The sequence below is a fragment of the Tetrao urogallus genome (genome assembly GCF_951394365.1).
Source record: "Tetrao urogallus genome assembly, chromosome: 6".
NCBI lineage: Eukaryota > Metazoa > Chordata > Aves > Galliformes > Phasianidae > Tetrao > Tetrao urogallus.
Window position 1 is genome coordinate 13,174,131 of NC_136819.1, and position 22,917 is coordinate 13,197,047.

At 42.8% G+C, this 22,917-nt stretch overlaps 1 protein-coding gene across 1 annotated transcript in view; it reads left to right on the forward strand.

Annotated features, from left to right (window-relative positions):
• Window positions 1–22,917, forward strand: part of OSBPL5 (oxysterol binding protein like 5) — a gene marked incomplete at both ends in the record, with an annotated part of 160,799 nt that overhangs the window by 94,683 nt on the left and 43,199 nt on the right. The window contains 2 exons of the mRNA XM_079537607.1: window positions 8,693–8,849; window positions 14,579–14,652. Of these exons, the coding sequence (XP_079393733.1) occupies window positions 8,693–8,849; window positions 14,579–14,652 (231 nt within the window). The remainder of the gene's footprint in view (window positions 1–8,692; window positions 8,850–14,578; window positions 14,653–22,917) is intronic.

Below are 22,917 nucleotides of genomic sequence, written 5' to 3' on the forward strand. Positions count from 1 at the left end.
TTAGGCGTTTCCAAATAATTGTTGCTGGTATGTATTGGGTGCTCTTACAAACTGCTTGCTTACTGGGACACTCCAGGGCTTCAGTTTCTGGCTGGTAATTTTCATAAACAGCTGCTGTCTGACTTCTGCTGGGCATACATGCAACTGCAAATGGTAGTGGGGGCAACAGTATTGATACAGGAATAGTCACTGTCAGAAAAACTGTATCTGGGGCTGTATCAAAAGAAGCGTGGCCAGCAGGGTGAGGGAAATAGGTGATCCTGTCCCTCTGCTCTGTGATGCTGAGACCTCACCTGGGTACTGCATCCAGATGTGGAGTCTTCAGTGCAGGAGACACATGGACCTGCTGGAGCGTGTCAAGAAGAGAGCCACAAAAATGATCCGAGTGACGGAGCATCTCTCCTACCAGGACAGGCTGAGTGAGCTTAGAGAGAGAACTCCAAGCTGGGAGAGTTCAGCATGGAGCAGAGAAGGCTCTAGGGAAACCTGTTAGCAGCCTTCCGGTATCTAAAGGGTGGCTATAAGAACAAAGAGGAACAGACTCGTTAGAAGTGGCTGTTGTGAAAAAACGAGGGGAAATGGTTTCAAACTAAAAGAGGGGAGATTTAGATTGGATGTAAGAAAAAGTTTTTTTATGATGAGGGTAGTGAAGCATTGGTAAAGGTTGCTCAGAGAGATGGTGGATGCCTCATCCCTAGAGACACTGAAGGTCAGGTTGCAGGGGGCTCTAAAGCCCTGATGTAGCTGTAGGTGTCCCTGTTCATTGCAGGGGAGCTGGGCTAGATGGCCTTTAAGGGTCCTTCCAACTCAAATGATTCCATGATGCTATGATATGCATGGTCAAATTTCCATGTCATGTTGATTCACCCATCTCTTATTCCAGTTATATCAAAGGAAAGTAACACTGCAAAGAGTTTATCCCAGCTGCTTGTTTTCACCAGCAAAGTCTCAGCTAAGGTGATAGAGAAGGACAAACAGGGGTAGGCATGGAAAGGCTAACATCTTGAGAACTGAGTGTGGATTTCTTTGTGCTTACTGCATTGGCCTGTGCACAGTTTGAGTTCTCTGGGCTTGTTTAACACAGCGTAAATTCCACCCTAAATGCTCTTTGTCAGTTGTCTAGTTTCCTTCCTCCCACAGAGATTTTTAATTAAAAATCTAGGACCAGAATAATTGCAGCGCTGTATATTAACTACTGTCAAAGGAAGAGCTTGATGCTCTCATCTCTGAGAAACAGTGAAGTTCATGCAAAAAATACACAGTGTATTAATTTCCTTTGGAATTTCAGGGAGAGCGGCTGCATCAGAGGAAGCATAGGTGGATGCTAAATTTAAACCACTGTACAACAGATCTTGGTATGCCACAGCGCCCAGAAGCATGAAAAACTCAAAGGGGGCATGTGAGGAGCTTTGCAAAAATAGATGCACTTCCTTAGAATTTCTTCTGTGTTGTTTATTCAGCCCTCCTGGTGAAGGCTCCAGAGGTTTACAGCACCCATTTGGATCTGATGGGGAAACAGTAACGTCGAGCAGTGGAAAATTCTGCAACTGGAGCAGCATGCCATGGGAAGCAGTCATTTCCCCTTTGCTAGGCTGTTATTCAGGAGTACAAGAGACAGATCAACTGTAGGGGGTTTGCAGTTGGAGTAATTGGGTGGAGAACAGTTGTGCCTTTCTGCCATACTGAAGTTACTTTCTTAGCATGAATCTGAAAACAGCTCAAAAGGACTTGGGATTTGCCTTGTCTGATTTGCCTTGTTACAAGGGAGCAATATTTCACAACAAGAGAGTACTGTCAGGAAGACACTATCAAGCATGAAAAGAGGTCTTAAAATTAGCTTGGTATTTCCTACCAATTGTGTGGTGGGAGCATAGCCCCAAAGACGCAGTCTTTTCTAGATTTAATAAAATAAAAGCAGAGGTGGCTATCATAGAAAGCCATCAGAGAGGCTTGCAATAGACTTGGTTTCTTTTAAATGTCATTAAATCTTGAAGTAGGATCCTTCCATTAAAGGGGAATATTATCTCATTATGCGACGTAGGTAGCAATGTGAAGCTGTAATGATGCTTTTTAATATGTTCATTTAAAAGAAAAATATCAGGACAAAAATTGACCTTGAAGACGTGACCTGCTTGCAAATAACTTAGCTGCACGTTTATCCTAGGCCAGGAGTTCTTCTCATGGCCTTAAACCTCCAAGACTTGTAGCTGAAGCAACTAAACAAATGTGTTGCCATGTACTTGGCGCCATACTTCCCCTCAGCACTAGCACTGTCCCACTTTCTGTTTCCCCTGGTCTGAGGCCAGTATCAGTCCACCAGGGCAACCCTTGCTGCAATGATTCTTGGTCTGTGTAGCAGGTAAAGGTGTGATTGTGTCTTGTATCTGCTTGCATCAACATTTGGACACGCGTATTCAGTTATAGACACCAGTTCAGCTGTGCTGGTACAGATTTTGATGTGGTAGTGCTGACTTGAGTTCTCAGATAACATCTGTAGCCTTACTGCTTATTCACATTGCTCTACTCAAGCACAAATACCATTGTTTTGAAGAAGATACACCTACAGCAACTTCTTTAGTTCTTCTTAAATTCCTTACCAAGAAGTAGTGGTGATAACCACTAGAGTCCTTATCATCTATATGAAACTTTAGTTTGAATAAATATAAAACATTCCTAAGTAACACAGAAATTCAGAGGCAGAGGTCCGGCTCCTGGACTTGTTTCAAAGAAGATCCTTACTGGAACTTCCAGGCAAGTGTGTGTTGTGCAAAAAGCACTGATAGATGCATGTGGTTGTACATTTTGTAGGTACAGCAAGTGAGACAGGATTTCTGCAGTAAGCAAGGAGATAGACAAGTGGAATTGCTAAGTCAGGAGAGGCCCGTGAGTGCTAGTAGGAAATTTAATATGCTGTGTTAAATTAATAGCCTTCGGCATAACGATAGCTTTGCAGTTCAAGGTCAAAGGAGGTGGATCATTATGCATCCATTTCAAAGATACACTTAATGATCTTCTTACTCTAAAGTAAACTGTAGCATGTTTACAGAGTAAGTCGTGAGTATTTGAAAACACATGGGGACTGTATGTAGTACTTACTGCAAGACACAGACCCCATTTCTAAGCTGTAAGATTGCAGTCTTCCTCTCCCAAACACAACATGGCTGTAGTGATGGGCCAGTGTTTACACGCAGGAGGTATTTAATACAAACAGGTGATTCTGAAAATGAGGTTTTCCTACATGTCAAATGTGTTTTATACTTTTTGACTCTGCCTTCCACTTTGTCCTGAGATCCCCCAGATGAATGGTCTGGAATAGCATACTGTTCCCTGTTTTACCTCTAGTTGTGCTGCTTGTGGCCTTCGTACATCATACGCACCACAGTGGAACATCAGTTGTGGGATACTTAAGTATGTGTGCCCCTGGTGTGTCTAAAGTCACGGGTGTTTTGACTAGTGTATATGAAAGAAACATTAATCAAGATGTCTTATGAAGAATTAAGGAAAAAATTGTTTTGTCTCCTATTTATTACATTTTCGCTGCCCAGCGCAAGAAATGGTGGGCAGAGAAGCAGAAGGCATTTGGAAAGAGATTGTTCCTCTGTCCTGAGAGAGAACAAGAGCAGATTGTTGAGGGGGGATCAGGTAGGGATCTTCCATAAAAATAGCATGGGAGGCAGCGTTATGGCTGTTCAAATATATGAACACAGTTTGTAAGGATGAACTAAGCACGCTGCTGAGCCAAAGCAGCTGAGAAAAATCCTTAGTGTTGCATGTAATCTTAATAAAGCAGTCTCTGGATCTAGCTTTCCATAGCTCAGTCCCATAGTTTGCAAATATGTGTCTTCAGCAACCTGCATGGTTTTATTTTCCATCTTGGGCCTGTCATCCAGCTGAGCAATGTCCTTCAAGCTTGGCTGTTGGAACGCTCCTGCAGAGCAGCATTTTACTGCATCCAAAGCATTGGAAGGATTAAAAGAGTGAGATTTGCCTGACACTTGGTAGAGCTGGCTGTGGTCTGAGAGGAACATACTAAGCCCACCACTGTTGAGCAGCCTTCCCCTTGGAACACAGCATCAAAATAGCTGACCTCAAAAGTGCTGGGAAGTAGCTGGCACTTAATGAAACTTCACATGTTCAGGTTCCAGCTAGCATCGTGACAGCCCAAAACATTCAGCATGAGCCCAACATCCATGTTTACCCTAACTAGTTCAGCTTTCTTAAAGAAAAGAGTGCTTACATGAGTTTTCACCAGTTTTTATTTAACTATGAGGAAGGGGGTTGGTTTTCCAGTTACCTAACTTATAAATAGGTATTTTATGAATAGCTCCCCAAAAGGCTTCACAGACTTTCTGAACTGACTGGGAGTTCTTCAGCTGTTTTGAAAAACTGCAGAACAAATAATTAACCCTAACTGAAAAGCCACGCTGCTATTTTTCCCCACTATTTGAATAGTGGGGACTATAATAGCCTGAAATGTATCTGCCAACAATTTTCCTTCTGTTTTCATTCATGAAAATTTTACCTCCTCAGGGTTAATTGAATCAGGAAATGTCAATATCTTTAATTTTCCTTATTGATGCAGATTTTGGAGTGAGTGGCTGCTGTGAATACAAAATGTGATTTAATTTGATTTCTGGGAAATATTTAGTGACCACAAAAAGAGGAGGTTGCTTGAAGCACGTCTTGAATAAATTAAGAATCCCCCTAAACAGCACAGCATTCTTGAGAGTACTCAAACCCCTAATTAACTATTTATAGAGCATATTTCCAATCTATTTTAAGATGCTGAAGATGAGAGTAAGCAAACCAACCTACTCACCAGTTTGCAGAGTATAGGGGCAGGATCATCTCTGCACAGTGTTTAGCTGTGTAGTAATTATATATTAGCAACTTAAAAAATTTAAAGATGGGTGCAGGAAAATTCCATCCCTGGAGCCTTGGGTCTGTTGCTAAAGGCCAACACTGTCTTCCCAGCAAGGACAAAGGGCTTAAAATGGAGTGCAACCACATACAAGGCATCTCTGCTTCGGTGTATGTGTAGCTGTGGAGTCACAGCCTTTGCCCAAAACCAGGCTAGTGTTGGAAGGGGGGACAGTGGCAGTTCCCAGTCACTTTAATTGCAGCTATGTGGTTTTCTGGGGAAATAACTCTTGCCACGTTGCTCTTGCCTGGACTGTACTGAATCTGCCTTTGAGCAACAGTCCTGTTAGGCCATACCACTCACTTTTAAGTTCACCTCTTTCATTGTCCAGTGTTTCATGGTAGCAGGCTTTCCATCTTCTATATTACTTGGTTTAAAAGATCATAGAATCATTGAGGTTGGAAAAGACTTTTAAGATCATCCAGCCCAATCATCTTTCTGCCACCAATATTGCCCCACTAAACCATGTCACAAAGTACTACATCTACCCTTTCCTTCAACACTTCCAGGGACAGAGTCTCCATCACATCCCTGGCAACCTGTTCCAATGCTTGAACACTCTTTCTGAAAAGAGGATCTTCCTCATATCCAACCTGAACCTCCCCTGGTGCAACTTGAGGCCATTCCCTCTGGTCCTATTGCTAGTTACACAGGAGAAGAGGCTGACCCCCTCCTTGCCACAGTCTCCCGTCAGGTCGCTGTAGGGAGCAATAAGGTCACCCCTGAGCCTCTTCTTCTCCAGACTAAACAATCCCAGTTCTCTCAGCTGCTCCCCGTAAGACCTGTGCTCCAGACCCTTCACAGCTTCTTTGCCCTTCTCTGGACTCACTTCAATGTTTTTCTTGTAGTGAGAGGCCCGAAACTGAATGCTTAACTCAAGGTGTGACCTCACCAGTTCTGAGTACAGAGGGATGATCGCTTACCTTCTCTTGCTAGCAACACTATTCCGATATACGCCAGGATGCCATTGGCCTTCCTGGCCACCTGTGCACGCTGCTGGCTCATGTTCAGCTGAGCACTGAACAACATCCCCAGATCCTTTTTGTCCATGCAGCTTTCCAGCTAGTCTGCCCCGAGTCTGTAGCATTACCTGGGGCTGTTGTGACCAAAGTGCAGGACCTGGCAAATGGTTTTGTTGAACTTCATCCCACTGACCTCAGTTCATTGATCAGCCTGACCGCGTCCCTCTGTAGGGCCTTCCTACCCTCAGGCAGATTGACACTTCCCATCAACTTGATGTCATCTTCAAACTTAGTGAGAGTGCACTCAATTCCCTAGAAGATAAAGTAGTCTCAAAGACAGGGTTAGCTAGAAGTTTATTTCTCTCTACTGAATTATTTATTGCTATCTAAGCTCCAGTGAGTAGCTCACATTTATTAGTACATTTACTGTTTCACGAGCTGTCAGCACAAAAGGGCCAATCTTGACAGTCAGCGTGTTCACTAGCTCTCCATATTCTCCCGTTTCCTTTAGTTTTATGCTCAGGACCACAGAAAAGAAAACCAGAAATGACCTGCACTGCAAACTCCAGGACTTTTAATCTAGCAAGACTAACAGCCAGCTAAATTCTTGCAGGAATTATGTGTTGGCTGTCTCATCTGCCAGATTTGGAGGGAATGCAAAGCACGGATGAAATTTGTTGCTTTGGGTTACACAAGGGATTTGGTTACGTGAGGGCAGTTTTAGGCCTACTGCAGTTCTTACTCAATTTTGATTTTTTCCTTCTCTGCCTTCCCTGAGCCCCCATGCAACAAAGGGTTTCTGTGAAGCATCTGTCGCATCTCTGCATGGTAAATCTAGAAGCAGAAAGGACTTACATTTGTATGTGCAGTCTGATGTACAGCCTGCTTTTGCTCTGGTGTTGAGGGCAGCTTTGCTGTTGACAGCAGCAGGGGCTGGCTGTCAGTTCTTCACTTACATGACTGTGTGATAGAGGGATGCTGCTGCTGCCACTTCGGTTCTGTATTGGGAATTCTCCACTGTGAGAGCTGTGTTTAAGTGCTGCAGGGATGCTTTTTGCTGGTTACTCGTTCTCCAGCCTGCTCTCCACTGTATGGACCTGTGCCTGCTGCCTTCCTGTGTGATTGGCATCATCTTGCCAGATGGCTGCATTCTGGGGAGACTCTCACAGTTCTGGTTTTCCTCTAAGCCACTTATGAGCAACACCAGAGGCAGAGAGTTGAGATGGCCTTTCTGGAACAAGGGCAAGAAAATAGCTCAGTGTTACCATTCCAGCTGTTTAGATCTGGATTATTTTTAAATATTTTGCTTTGATGCATGTAACTGGCTGTGTTTTCCTTTTCTCTCTTTTTGTGATTTAGGTTATCTTTAATTCTGCTCTCCCATAAACCTGCTCACTGTGGTATCTGTGCAAACAAACTTTATTTACAATGCCAAATGTTAAGCAACTGAGCTACCCAGCTGCCATTACACATCAGCAACACAGCTTTGCACTGGCATGCTGAGCAAAGGGTTGCTATGCTCTTATCAGCCCTCTCAGGTACACAGCATCCTGGCATTCACATACAACGCTTCCATCAAGAGTTCCGTTGCGTGGCTGTGTGCTGCTGAATCTGAAACATCTCACATCAACTGTGCAAGGATGGAGGTGGCAACGCATTTGTGGGACCGTATCTTCAGAGCACTGCACAGGCTCAGCTTGGTGCTGTGTAAGATACCTCGTGCATACTGAGATACTTTGCTCTGGTCCTGCCTTCATGAACCACCCCATGGCTCTGCGTCGCTTTCTCTGCTACGCTTTCCCAGTAGCCTAAAGCAGACAGGAAAGCTTGGAGACTTTTTTCAGGAAATGTATCCCATCTCAAAGGGTTTTCCTTTACACAGCAAATCCCACAGGGAGGGAGCAGACGTGGTGTTTTGCAGTGCCAGCCCAAAGGCTGGGTTAGCACTTCTCACTGCATTTCCTCTGACTGCTCATGGGGAGAGAGTAGCGCTTGTAACTCAGGAAGGCAGCAGTCATAATATCTGTTTGTAAGGGCTAAGAAAGAGCTGCTTGTTGGATGGCTACAAAAGAATCCTTTAATTTCAGTCAGGATAGTCTAATGCATCAGCCAAGTGGTGGTAAAGAGCCCCGTACCACCCAGCTCTTTTGCAGGCATGCATGGAGGCTTTGAAGGAGGCAAATGCTGTCCTCTACCCTTGCAGAGCAGCCAAGTTTATCTTACTGATCAAAATACCCAGCTGATATGTCATTTTAAAGTAAACTGAAATGATTTATATGTGCTGTAATAGTAAATAAGGACAGAAGCGACACTAGCTATTCTGTTCCAATTCCCTAACACATCTCTTGCTGCTACCTGAAGCCAGTGCATCTGGTTGTCCTTCATACAGCTTGGATGAAGTGCTAACTTTTGCAGAGCTGGTGCTAACACTGACAGAGTTAGTTTTATGAAAGAGTCTTAAAAACAAATAGAAATGAGGAAATTGAGCTGCCGTACACAGAGTTGACTCTGAAAGAAGCCATTACTGAGCATAGATCTTTGTATAGAAGAGGATATTCTGCTGCCTGGATTCACCACAGAGTAGTCTTGTTTCCTTGCAGTTTGCAAATAATGAGAGTCAGCAAATCAGTAATTATAGCCACAAACTAATATCACTTTTTCTCCCCCTTCATAGCTTTTTGGCACTCTATAAAAAGATCTGGCACACTACTTGGGATTAAGGAGCTTTGAAGCAGTGGAGTCATCTGCGTGTGAAACTTTGATTTTCCATGTCTTGAAATTAACTGTTATTTCTATCTTTCCTTTTCAGAAAACCCCGACAGCTCATGCCATGAAGGAGGAGAACTTTCTTCGTCGCAGGTTCTCCCTCTGCCCAGCTTCATCCACCCCTCAGAAGGTTGATCCTCGCAAGCTGACGCGCAATCTGTTCTTCGGGGCCGACAATGACATCTATCCACTCAGTCCAGGTAGATTTCTGCTGTGTCAGTGCAAGATGTGCTGTGTCTTGTTTATCATACTGCTTTTCCAGCACATGTAAAACTCAGTGCAGAAGCTCAGGTGCTTGACTGAAGTAGACTGTTTTTAGCACTCTGCCAGGAAACAAAGAGAAATGAGTTGACGTGAGAGTGAGAGAAGCTGTTGTTGCAACGTGGGTATCAATGGATCCCATCCAGTGCTGTTTTCATGATGCTGCTTCGCTGCCATGGTGTTCAGTGGGAGCAGAGGACGTCAGAGTTGATGTTTGCAACCATCTGAGTACAGCATGGCCTCATGTTTTGAAAATTGGTAATGTTTTCAGGCAGTTCCACTCTGAGCACTCGATACGTTTCACCCTAAACACTGAAATCCTTTAAGCTATCTCCTGGGCCCTGTTGCAAATGTTTAATGGCACATTTTCCTGTTTAGATTTAGAGTCCAGGATACATATTACAAGAGGGCTTTTGTAGGTAATGCTCTGTAAATTATTACTGCAAGCACCAAGAATATTGACGTGTTGCAGTGAATGGCAGACTGGCTTTTGTGCTTTGATTTTGTGAGCACCCTTTTGAAGGAAATAGGGCGCGCGTTGTTGTTTCATAATTTTTAGCTCACAGTAAACATACAGGTCTTTCCTTGACTGCAGTCTGCAAATAATGCTTCTGTTCCAGCCTGTACACAAGTGCTGCAGGGAACAGTCACAAGTTCACAGAGCTGTCATTCACAGTTGTCATGTCAGTGCTAAATAATCAAATCTCACAGCACCTTTGTGAGCTGATATCTGGAGAAAGAAAACAGCACGTAGAAAGGTTTTAGTTCTCATGTAGATATAGCACCTGGCAGACTCTCTGGGCTTTGCAGATGCAGAACAAAGCCAGGTCTGAGTTTCCTGAGCTAAGTATCTTTAAATGCAAAGGTTTTGAAGGCTTCTGACTTGGCAGGTATTTCTATTTTTGGATGCCTGTCTTAAGGCAGTGAGGAACCAATTTTGAACAATGCTGACTAATCCTTGCTGTTGAGGTCACTGAAAGCTTAAAAAAAATCTTGGTAGTCTAATGGAAAACTTAAAATGAGACACCTACAATCTCCCACATTACAAGGTACCAATTTCCTCACTGAGGTATTTCAGTGCTGTAATAATCTTACAGACACCAGGGAAAGTTGATCATGGAGGGATTAATCACTTCCTCAGTTTCCCATGTCACCTCATTTCTCCTCGAACCCTGCTGACAGCTGGCTCAAAGAGTGTGCTGGGCTCAGCAGAACAAGTGCCTTGAGTGCTAGAGTAACCTCCAGCACTGGTGTCAGCAACGCAGGCAGCCCACTGTAATGGAAAGGAAGGGCATATGCCAAAGAATTTGTAGAAGAGAATATCCCCGTGAAACAAATAAAAGCTGCCACTTCAGCCAGGGGATTCCTTGCAGAGTCTGGGTTTTTGCCTAGCCTTACATTTTTAACTCCTTTCACTTCTTCCCTAGTCCCCATCAGAGCTGCTTCATCTCTTTGTGTTGCTAATGTTTTCCATAAGAAATATCCATCATTCTTCACATCCAGTTGCCGTTTCCCATGGTGGGTTCTTCTTTAACTCCTTTCCAGGTTTAGCTGCTTTCCCTCCCACCTTTTCCATGTCCTCTGAAGGATGCTGTTATGACTACAGATAAGCTGCAAGTCTACATCCACGAGCTGTATTCAACATTTCTGTCCCTCACTTTTCTCTCTTGTTTTACACAAGTTTTGAGCTCTTGAGGGTTTTCTTGTTGTGCTGTCTGGCCCTGGTGGTTCTCTTTACAGAGGCACAGGGCTGGCTGTATCAGGTAGGGGCTGCAGGCAGTGCGGGCAGCAGAGTGCAGTGAGCTCCTGCCACAGTGTAGTGCAATGTGAGGTGGCTGGAGCCGCAGGTCTCAGTCCTCCAACACCTAGAATTAGCCCTGCAACAACCAAGGAGTGCAAGTAAATAATTCAGTGAGATGGGAGTGACAGACTTTACACCTCGGGCAAGATGTGCCACAGAGGTTCCGTACAGTGAGATAATTTTTTTAAAGGAAACATATGGAAAAGCAGAGGTCACCACCTCAAATAACACTTCTGACTTTTTGTCTCTTGCTTTCATATGGAAATGATAGTCATTATGGTAACTAAAAGAAATTTGAAGAAAACGTTCTCTATTTAGAAAGTCTGCAAAGTAGGGAGACATGAGTTCCTTGCCCATGTCTTTCTTTCATGTAGCAGGAAGTGGAAAGAATCTTCTTCTCTTGCTCAGAAGGAAGGACATGTACTGGGAGAGAAGCTAAAAGCTCTTTTAGGGAGCCTTTCTTTTTACTAGGCTGGGACCCACGGAGCCTTTAAATAAAAGCTCAGATTAGCCTAGCTGCATCTCAAGAGCTGCACTTTAATGAACATGGGAATTTTACTGTGATAGACATGTGGAATTGAATTTCAGTCTGGTATACATATTGGGCCACGTGGCTGACATTTGCTGCAGTAACATTCATGGCATCAGGGCTGATTTTATTCCCAATAGTTTCGCCACACAGCAGATCCCACATTTTCTCTTGTAGTTACCCAGTTACTTTATAAAAAAAACCATTAAAATAGTAGTTCATGCTGTGCAGAGCTGATCTTCTACTCCTCAACAACCCAGTACTTCTACTTCATCTTACCATTGATCAGTTATGCTTATTGTGTGATGCTTTATAAAGAAGAAAGGCAAATGCACCCATGGGATGGATGCACAGCAGAAAGCAGAATAAAAGAAATGGTAACTTTTCTGGAAAGGAACTGTGTATTTATTTTTCCTAAGCCTGGCAGTAATGAGATAAAGGAAGATACCAGGAACTCAACTCTGTAACCATAAGACTGGAGTGTTGGCAGGTTTTTTTTGCAATGTGTTGAACATTTTTTCCATAAGCATTGTTGATTCCCTTCCTGGAATCCTGTTTATTATTTGGCACAATACTACTGGGCTACTTTGTGGAGGATCTTTCTTAGCATGCCATGTTAGCTGCCAGCACTTGAAGATAAAAGAGCCTCGGTGCTATTTCTGTCACCAGCGCTAGGTTTTCTTGATCAGGGAGATAAGAACTTCAGCTTCTGTAGCCTGTTAATGTTGAGCTCCATTTATGTTTTTATGTGGTTTCCTATTTATTTTCTCGAGACAGCTATGTCTGTCATGCCCTGGGTGGAACTCCCTTTTGGGCTTTCTGTGCACTTAGCTATGTATGTGGGTGTCTGAGAAACTTACACATGGTTTCAGTGAAGCTTTCTTTCTGAATAAGGGCTCTCTCCTTCCGCACTGCTGTAGCAAAACTGCTTGAGACAGCTGGGAGAGCTCTCCTCCAAAAAACTGCCATGCTCTCTCTCCTCACAATTGTCAAACGACAAATGGATTTGAAATAAGAAGCTGGAATATATACTGCTTTATAAACATATCTTACAAATCCTTGTAAACTCTATGACTGAGAGTTGAGAGTTACATGTGCCTGCTTTTCATAAAGTCCTGTGAGATAGAGGGTCCAGAGCCGCAGTAGCACCTAAAATCCTATTTAGGTGCAAAATCCTTTTACGTGCATTACTAAGAGAAGGAAAAGCGTGCAAGATTTTTGGTATGGGTACCAGCCTGGAGCTAAACTTAATTGAAGAAATGAGATATAATAAAGATAGGTTTGAATTATGTTGTGTTAATAGATGCCTTTCCCTTGGAGCTGACAGCAGCTGACTCTTACTAATTTTACTTGAACTTTGAGGCCATATGTTACTTACCCATACATGAGCAGAAGCAAACTCTTCATGGGAAACAAGTACAGTAGCTACATGACTTTGAGAGTTTGTTCTAACCTCTGCCTCCATCCAGGAGAATATATAGAGAAAAGAGTAATCAGAGAAAGAAAAACAGAGTCTTGATCCATGCCCAGCACGTGTTGCATGTTCAGGCAGCACCAGCAAGCATGTATCCTACTTCTGGGGAATTTCTCCCACCTGAGCACCGTAGGTTTGCATGTGCTTTATCTAGGGCTGAGTGTTGCAAGGGGAGAAGTGATGGTTGAGAAACTAGGTTGGGGTGCAGGTTCCTCTTCTTGCACCACCTTCCTGCATGCTGGCATAGGTAACTCCCTCTGCTTCAGTTCCCATGTAGGCTGGCCATGTGCCATCACTATTCTCCAAGATCTGGGGATGTCTGCTTTCTGCGTGGGCACGGCTGGGTGCACGCTGCACAGTGCGACACATGCCACAGGATGAGAAGCCTGTCTGAAGGCCCAGCACCTTCAGCTACTGTGTGGAAGGTTGAACACCTTCTCCTGGGGAAAACTGTCCCTAAGAGCTGTTTTTAATTGTAAAGCTGATGTGCCAAACTGCCAGTTAATGGCTGTAGGAAGGGCAGGTTTTCTGTCCTGTCTCTGTATGGGTGAAACCTTCTAGCACAGATGTAATCCCAGCTATAGCTGGATTTCTTGTTCTCCAACGTGTCCCATAATGGAAGTGCAGAGCATGACTAGGAGGATATTTACTTGTCAATAAACTTTGATGGCTAGCTTTTCTAACGTTGCTTAGCTTCATATAAGGCTTCTCCAAAAGCTTCCGGAGATGTAGTGACTTCTGCCACATCTGTGACAACTTCTGCTTGACTTCAGGAGAATCAGTTTTCCTTTGCTGGCTTTGTATTTGGTGCTGTTTCCAAGACTTGCCCACACAATGTTTAAAAACATTTTTAACAGTTCCCTTGTGCAGTGTGCTGTGAATGGATTGCGTGTCAATGTCTTGCTGGTTCCGACGCTGCAATTGCTAACGATCTTGCAGAGGAAACTGTATTGCAGTTGGATAACAATGACTGCCTTGGCACTAAAAAGCTAGCCTCATCAGATGCTATTTTTTGACTATTAAATAGAAGCTCTAGGCTTTCTTTTACTGTAAATACATGATTACAGTTGGCAAAAAGAACAGAATTTATCGTTACATTTTATTGCTTAGAGTAAGACCAGACATGTTCATACTAGTATGTAATGTGTATAATGCACTGCAATTTTAGTATTTTTAGGTAATGGAAAATACATTTCTCTGCAATGATGGGAATATCACAGTTAGTAAACAGTACTTGTTAACTGAATGTTTCTTATTTTAACAACTAATTTGGTCTGAAGACACGGGTCTTCTGCAGTGTTTTATTCTACTAATTATGACTAGATGCTTTTCTGTCTTCTGTAATATTTTATGATCATGGTTATTATTTCTCAACAAAGCATGCTATCAAGTGCATCTGGGTGCAGTTGCCAGATACTGACCAAGGAGAATAACCTATTGAATAGCTGCTTATTAACTGAATTCCATTTGTTATTTGCATTGAATGAAGCATGGGGAATGTAAGGAAACACAGGCTGTGGTAATGTAATTAAAGACTTCATCATAACATAGGCACACAGGGCAGCTGGTTAAGGATCACAACCAACCTTATTTCTGTTATTATCCAGCCTTTAATTGCCGGACTTTGAAACATCATGTTGGTTTATCTTAATGTTTGCAACCTTAACTTTTAAACAACACTTGTTACAAAGTCCAAGCATGTGGACCCAGGATATTTCAAGACTTGTAATATCCCTCTCTGTGAACTTGGTGCGCCTACTTTTGTTCCTTTTGCTTGCTATTAGCAGTAGCCCTTTGAGGACCGCAAGTCACCATGATTTTGCACAGAAATTCTCTGTTTCTGAATTCCATTTCTTTGTTGCAGGAAAAGATGTGGAAGGAAACAGCCCATCGATGCTGAAGGATGAGACTCCGCAGACACCAAACTCAGTTAGCAAGGTACTGTTGGATAGGGTTGCATCCCTGGTCTTGCTTTCATTTTTTCTCTAGCTCAGTTATTAATCCTGCTTACTATCTTCTTTTTTGAGGCAGGAAAGAAAGCAGCTCCCTTTGTTTCTGCAGGAGCTGAGTGTGCATGTTTTGAGAAAGAAAACAGGAATATTTTGGGATGCTTGTGATGTCATAGGGAAGCCTATGTTTTCCTCTGACTTGATAGCACCTGCACAACAGAATCTTGTTTATTTGAGCCTCATCTAACGATGTATTTAGATATGAATAATTAGGTGGAAAGGTTGATTTTGTCAGCAGAACAATGTTCTCGATCAGCAAAGCAATCATAAAGCTTAATTGTTTTAGAAGATAAGGCTGTAATATTTAATGTGTTGCCTAGCATCTGCAACTGTGCGTTGACATCCTGGGAAAAAGCTCTAAGAATTGGTGTAAAAAGAGAGGAACACTAACTAACCAAATTTTCCTGAGCATTGCATGTCCATCAACTCTTTTATGGAGAGGTGAACTGGGTCTAAAAACTCTGGTATGAACTCTGGTGTTCAAAACCTCACTCTATATCTAGAGTTGCTGAGTGCCTGGTTTTGAATTCCTGTAAAGATGCCATCAACCTTTAAATTAGATCTGGCTTTGAGATTCATGTGCAGGTTTTTTGGCTGCAGCTCCCTAACGTGTTTCTGGAGGGTAACTAGAAATAGAAGCAAGGCCTGTTAATAAATTTTTAACTCCATTTATTCAACTTTGAAGCTATGAAATGCAAATGACACCAGCGAAAATGAAAATATAACACAAAAGAGGCATGTGGAGACAAACAATTTTTTATAGTACAAAACAGAGTATCTTCAAACACATTTGCGTGTGCTTGTCTGGAGCTCACAGGGATACCCAAGCAGAAGTGAGTGTGGGGAGATGGTGATGGGAGGAGCTTTGGGAGTGTGCAGCAAGGGCTCACGTGCATTTTCCCTGCTTTTGCTGGATCCTGGCAAGCTGCAAACCAACCCTGCTTTTGCATTTTCAGGAAGGTTCCTGATGGCAACCCAGCTGCAGGGAAAGCATAGGGCCAAAAGGCTGCATCCAGGGCGTTGTTTTGAGGACAGATGTTTTGCATGCCTTAGAAGAAATGGTGTTAAATTCACAATGAATTAGGAATGTAAAGGAGGACATTTTCTTTTTATCTCTGATTTGAAATCGGTCAGCTTTGCCACAGGACAGAGGTGCTGTTTGAATAGAAGTTTGACTTCTGAATTGGCCAGAGCTAGCTTTCTCTTTCCTGCCTCAAAGTTCTGCATAGGCACCCAGTGTTGAATTCAGATGCTGGCTGTAGTGACTTTCTGCCTTGCTGGACCTGTGTGCCATTGCCTGTCACTCTCACTCCACATTACTTTGCTTTGTCTATTGTACACTGCCTGGTTCTTCTCTTCCAGCCAAGGAGCTTCTCTTCTCCCTTGCTTTGCAGTGTTAGTGACAACAGGGAGCCCCTGTTGTGACATGTCTTGTACGTTAGAAATTTAGACAAAGTGATCTTTGACCTGCTTTATATTTCACTTTTTGCGTCCACTCAGCTGTAAGTCTATAAAATGAAGCCTAAATTCCAGAAGTCCAGAGCTGTAGGTCAGGGATCTGTCATGGCATTTCACTTTAAAAACAGTGATTCCACCTATTTTAACCAATGGAAAAAGTTTGTGCTAATTAGGTCATATTTAGATTCCTGACTATTGGGAGGGAATGATTTTTAGAAGCCTAATAGTAGGGCGTGCAGATTTAATTAATGGATTCAGAAGTAAATGTACTAGGTAAAAGATCTATGCCATCAATAGTTACCCTTCATTAGCCACAGAGGATGTAACAGACCTTGTGCCAAATCAGTATTCCTTCAGCAGTGGTATTTCAGTATGCCACAACGCATCGACTCTCTTCACCCAGCAATGAGAAGGAAATGAAAACTGGTTGAGTTCTGGAGTTCTTGTGTTTCTCCAGGCAGATAAATTGTGTTTCTGTGTCCCATCTTCATCAGGGACATGGAAGATGTTCCATGCTTCACACATACCCACACTCTTCAATGGGAGCAGGCTGCAGGGTTCCCATATTAGCAGGCACTGAGCAGGACATTCCATAAAAACCCCTATAAACGTTTGCCTTCTGAACACGCTGCACTGTGCTTGAGCTCTTAGATGGCCTGGGAGTCTACTGCAGCATCTCCTGTCCTTACATCTGATACTGGAACATTCCCTTACAGTATGTTTGCATAGTTCTTAGTAAGACATATTTTTAATGGCAGTTGTGGCTTTTCAGCTCAATTTTTATTGAAACAAATTTATGGTACGGTTCAGCTACGCATTGCATTGCGTGTCGTTCATCTCCTTTTAACAGGAACAACAACAAAAGGCTATTTATTTCAGATTGCTGCTCATACTATCTTCTATTTTTCAGAGCCCTTTAGCCATGTGGTTTGTGCCCAGAGCTCATGGAGCGGTGTGAAAGAACTGCAGAGCAGCCTTGAAGCTATTCTCTAGAACCAGGAAAAGCCTCTCTCATGACTTGCCTCATTCACCATTGTTAGCATCCTTTAAGACTGTTTTCATTGCAGGGTGCAGCATTGCATCTTCTCTCTCTTTTTTTTTTTTTCCCTTCCTATGCTTAACTCTTTAATTCTACTGTCTGGAAAGCAGCTGGGATCTTTCAATATGCACTCAGAGACCACAAAGAATTGCAGTTTATTTTAGGGGACCAATCAGAAAAAACCCTTGAAGCTGGCTATCAGTAGTATCTCACTCTTTTAATTCCCACACTAATGCCACAATGAAGTCTAAAATTATCACTGTGTAGGAGTGTGGTTGTTGCATGCTCAGTTACATGACGTATGGCAGGACAAAGCTTAGATTACTTTGTTCATCGTGAATGAGTTTTTCCACATGACAGAATAGTTCAAGACTTCAGTGTGTAGTTTTTAATTTGAAATACGAATTCAAGGAACTGCAAGAAATCTTTTTTAGCTTTAAAATAGTTTTGAACAACTCATACAAGTCACTTGAGACTGAATAAGGCTATAAATGTCTCAAGTTCACCCTTATGGTTCCTTGAATCATGCTTTTATCTGCGGAGTTAATTCCAGCCATGCTTGGAACTACCACAGAAGATCATTCACACCTCTGGCAGCCTATAAAGGTGCCTTTCCTCCTGGTCTCTGTTAGGCAGGAAACTAATGAATCAGTTGTCAGAGAGATCCAGAAGCTGCAGGAATCAGCAGTGAGAAATGCCCCTGTGTGTGCTCACACAGCTTTAGTGGAGAGCCTGGCCCTTCCAGATGGTCTTACATTAAACCAGACCCTTACTGACACTTCATTAATGTAATTTATGCAGTAGATATTGTGGATGCAATTATTTTGGAGCTAGTTATCTCTATCACAACTTACATGCTGCTCCTTTGCCCAGGAGTGCATTGCTTCTTCAATTGCTGTTGGCCATGAAGGATTTTGCAGCTGATTGCAGGTGAGCAGAGATGCAGCCTGGAGTATCCGGGAAAAATTGAACTGAAGATGAATGGGATTTTTTACTGAGATAGGAAATGTGGAGCATCCCTAACTTATGGAGATGCATACAAGGCCTGACACTGCCAGGTACCTCACAGTGAGCAATGTACAGTAATGACTGATTGCTTTCAGAACTGGAGTCTCAGTGTTAATTTTGGTTAAGCTACAGTACTCCTGTCATGTCACCTGTAGTCCACAGTAACCAATTCCTTCCTCCAGTATGCTTGAGGTGGGGTCAGCAGGGATGCTAAAATTGAAGCAATTTATTAAACAATTAAGGATAGTAGATTTTAAGCTCAAAGTCCAAGTTTTCCATTTTTTGCTTCCTCGATTTGCGTAAGCTCAGCCTAGAAACAAAAGTAGTAGTGATAGTTAGAGGGGAGAGCAAAGCTTTGCTACAGGTTTCTGCTTAAGAACACAGTTGTAGTGGTCAGTGAAACAGCCATCTTTTTTAGTGTGCAGCTTTCTATCTCGCCTAAAATGTTTTTTAGATATTCTAAACTTGCCAAATATTCTTCCCAAGAGTGGCTCACGTGAAAGGTTGTATAGCAGTCCCTCAAGGTCTGTGACTTTTTCTTTGATTACAGTAATCTGACACAACGGAGCAAAGCGCTCCACTAAACATTAGTATAACTTGATATTCTGAGTTGCTTGTGTAGCTGACTTTCAGTGATGATTTTCCCTAGATATTGCTGTCACTTCAGCTGTTTGTACAGGGTTTGCAATTTGGGCTCATTACTGTGCTATCACAGTATTGTAAACACAGTTATTGTGTCTCTATAATGTTGCTGAAATAAGTTGAATGGTTTTTGCAACCAGAAAGTTGGAGGCAGATATTATTTGATTTGCTGTAAACCAGCATATTAATTGAAGGGCAATCCTTCCAAATCCAAAGCTTGTTTATCAGTAAGAACCATTCCACTGACTCCAGTGTGCTCAGATGAGCTGTTAGCTGTAATTTTATGATGGAACTGCTTATAGGAAATTGAAAACCAAGTCATTGAAATGGGATTGATTTATCTGTGAATATTTGCATCAACAGCAATAAGCTGTTTCACCTTCAGTGGGAAGGTGAAAGCTTCCCACTGAGCTCCACTGAGCTTTCCAATGATTGCTGATTTTACTTCAGAAGCTTTTGCTTCATTATCTTTATTTCTGCAGTAATACAGATCTGTAGCAATTATAAGTGGAAAAGACATTGGAGAAATTGCACCTGAGCAGGGATTTGTCTCCCATGCGCTGACTATTTTTGCTTTTATGAAACATAACTTATGACTACAGCTGCTTTTATTCTGCCTTAAAATTCCCATCTAATTTCATCTTTCTTTCATTTGGATACAAGAAAGAGAAAAGATCAACTTGTGAGCAGTGCTGTTGACATGTAGGCCATGGCCTGAGAATGATTCTATTTAAGCATTTCTGACTTGAAGTCATTTTGACTGTCTCCCATTACATATTTTTGTGAGTTTGTCCCATGCAGCAAGGATTGTTTATTCAAAATAAAACAGCATATTCCTTTTGGTATTAACCATGACACAATGGGCTCCCACACCACAGTCAGTGGAAGGTTTTTGTTCCTCATGGCAATGGAGGCAGCAAAAGACACCATACCAGAATCACACGGTTGTGAGGATGCTGTATGCCTTCTTACAAAGCCTAGCGGGAGAGTGAGGGTACAATGACAGCTGCTAACTATCAGCAGCAGATCCCAGGAGCTACATGACTGAGATGAAAGGCAACAGAGACTTAACAGGGATCAGAAGTTGTCCCTGAGTGTAGTATATCCCATCATCACCCAGCAAGGTCATCTCTGGGTTCTGGAAAGGACAGGTCTGCTTAGAAAACTGTGAGTGGCAACACCTTCCACCCTCACAACTGCTGTGACATGCTCTGTAAAAGGTTTTTCAGATTAACCATCTTTTAGCCATAGGATAAACAGCAGACAGAAAAACACTGTTTTTGCATTAGAAAACTGCAGTTTTTGTTGTTGTTTTTTGTTTTGTTTTGTTTTCATTTTAAAAAGGACACCAATTCCCTGTCCTCCCACTGTATAACTGCTTCTCTCTGGTTAATATTATTTGCATTCTGTTGCAGGGAGGGAGGGTCAGATTCTGATAACTGGCACAAGCATTATCCCAATGTCCTTGGCAGAATTGCTGTAATGACAAAAGGCTTGCTTCTCTTGGTTTTCTACCAGACTGAGGATGGTACGTCGACAGAAGGGCATCATTAAATGCTTTTGATATGTCCTAGTAGCTTAAGGCCCTGCTGTGTTTTGAGGATCTTTGCAGGTGATGGCCTGGATTTACTGAATCACAAGGTACAAAAGAAACTATTAAGATAGCTTTGTGTAATAGTGTGAAATCATGTCATTTAGCAGGTTAAACCTGTAAGAACTGTGTGGTGCTCTCAGCAGCATGGAGAGTGCAGAGAGGGACTATGGCACATAGAGCTGGTGCTGGAGATCCCACCTGTCCTGCAAAGAGGCAGGAACTTCAAAGTCAGAGATGCAGTGCTTTTCACATGGTGGAACTGGAGATCACCTGCACACAAGGCATTGTTTAGGATTGTGATCATGAATCACTGTCAGCAGAAAACGAAGCAAAGCTGGCAGGTGGAAGCAGCCAGTTTGCCTAATTAGAAAGTATCTGGGGAACAATCAAGTTTCTGAAAACAGAAGTCCCAAGTCAAGCTCATCTGGAAGCTTTGTCTTGCCTTCTATGTGGTTTGATTTCAGTAAGATTTGTTCTCCCGTCATAAAACACTGGGGAGCTGCACTATCCATCACACACCGCTTTCTTCAGCATTTGAGGGGAAGGGCAGCACAGAATTATGCCTAGAAATTCTTCCGCAAGCGGTGAGAGACTTAACCTACTCCCATCCATTCTTAAGCCCATCTTCACAAGCACCATTTCTGTGGCCGGGCTTTTATTTTCAGACAAGGTTAGCAAATTCAGCACGTCTGGGCACAGCTCAGACATGGGGGTGACAGTGCCCCTAGGAAACAATGCAGCTGCTCAGTATCTCACTGCAGCCCCCTGCAGGGCTATGAATCCTGCTTCTTTGACCAAGTGACCAACTACTGATTTGCAATGACTTCAGACGAGTTTCATTGTATTTATTGAGTTCCTAAAGGTGCTGGCATAAAACAGAGACTTTCGCTTCACATGCTCTTGTGCTGGGGCTTTGTAGCATGCACAGCAGCTCCCAGCTAGCATTGGGTTTGCGGTGTCCCTAGTCACAGAGCTGCAAGTCAGCTGCAGTAGAATCAGTGTCTTTCTGTTTTGTTTTGTCTCTCTCTGGTCCTGTGGTTGTTTAACTCTGATTTTAGCGTGACCTGGAGAGACTCCAAGGAGGCGGCTGGTGAGGCTGGCAGAGCTGTGACAGTGCCTGTGTGTTAATGTCGGCTGCCCATGAGCAGCAAGTTTAGAGCTCAGGTTGGCATGGTTAATGGAAGTTGTCAGAAGCCTTTCTGACTTGAGCTTCAAGATTTCTTCAAGCCAAGTCTGTGAGGAGTCAAATTTTTATCCTTTAAGTAAGAGCTTACATGTAATTCTTCAGAAAGCCAGTGACTTCAGCTTATTTTTATTAATTAAGCACAAAGCATTCTTTGTATCCTGATGTTCTGTAGACACATGAGCAGCATTTCCTAGAATCATGCAGACATCTGTGCTTATTGTGCTTCTCACGCTGGTTGATGAGGAATGGTACACAGCGTTTCTCTGTGTGTCTGATCTCTCAAGTTGGAGGCTGTGAAATTAGCAATAAACAGTCGGCTCATGATTGTATCTCAAGGACAGGATGTTCTCTCTGCTAATTGGGAGAAAGGGGGAGAATTCTTCTGACCACTTCCATAGGACACGTGCCTCAAACCATGAAAGTATAATCTCACAATAATTCCGGAAGATTCTTGCTCAGAGGCATTTAAGCACTTAGAAATGTTTCCTCATAAAGAAAAGCTTATAACATCTCTCTCAAATGTCTACCACTGCCCTTCGAAATGTGACAAGGACCCCGTGGGCACGATTCTCTGCTCTGCTGTCTTATCTGTGCAGTGGTTCTCACTGCAGATCCTGAACTTTTACACTGAAGTCCCACGTGCAGAAATATGAAAGATGCATGAGTCTGTATCGCAGGTAGAGAAGACTCTCTTAGATTTCTACTAAGACAAAAATGACAAATATTGAGTATTTTGCAGGAGCCCAGAGCTGGTGTTTTCCCTTGGTGGGCCCACTGCAAAGTGGACTTGGATTGGGCAGTCAAAGTGGAGGTTTCACTGGTCTCTATGCTTTCACAGAGTTTTCTTTCCTTCATGTATTCTGAAGCGTCACGTGTAGTTTTGCTTTCAATGAAAGATTGCTGTGTGTATGTAAGAATGAGTGCTACGTTCTGTAGTGACCCTGGCTCTGTTGCAAACAGTGGTTTCTACCCTTAATTTCCAGCCCTGCATCACCCAGAAAGAATTTTGCTCTAGAGATGCTCATTTGAGGATGCATCCTCATCTCCCTTTTGTGCTTTTCCCACAGTCTCCAAGGCACAGCTGAGGGTCTGTTTGCTGTGATCTGGTCTGTGTGTTTTTATCTAAGCCATGTGTACATTTGTAGATGAGAACTGTATTTTATGTATTTTATCATTTTTCTGTCAAGCTCATTGAATCAAGTCGACTAAGAGCTGAATTTTTTTTGTAAAACCATTGTATAATAGGAGAGACAGTGTCTGACCCCAA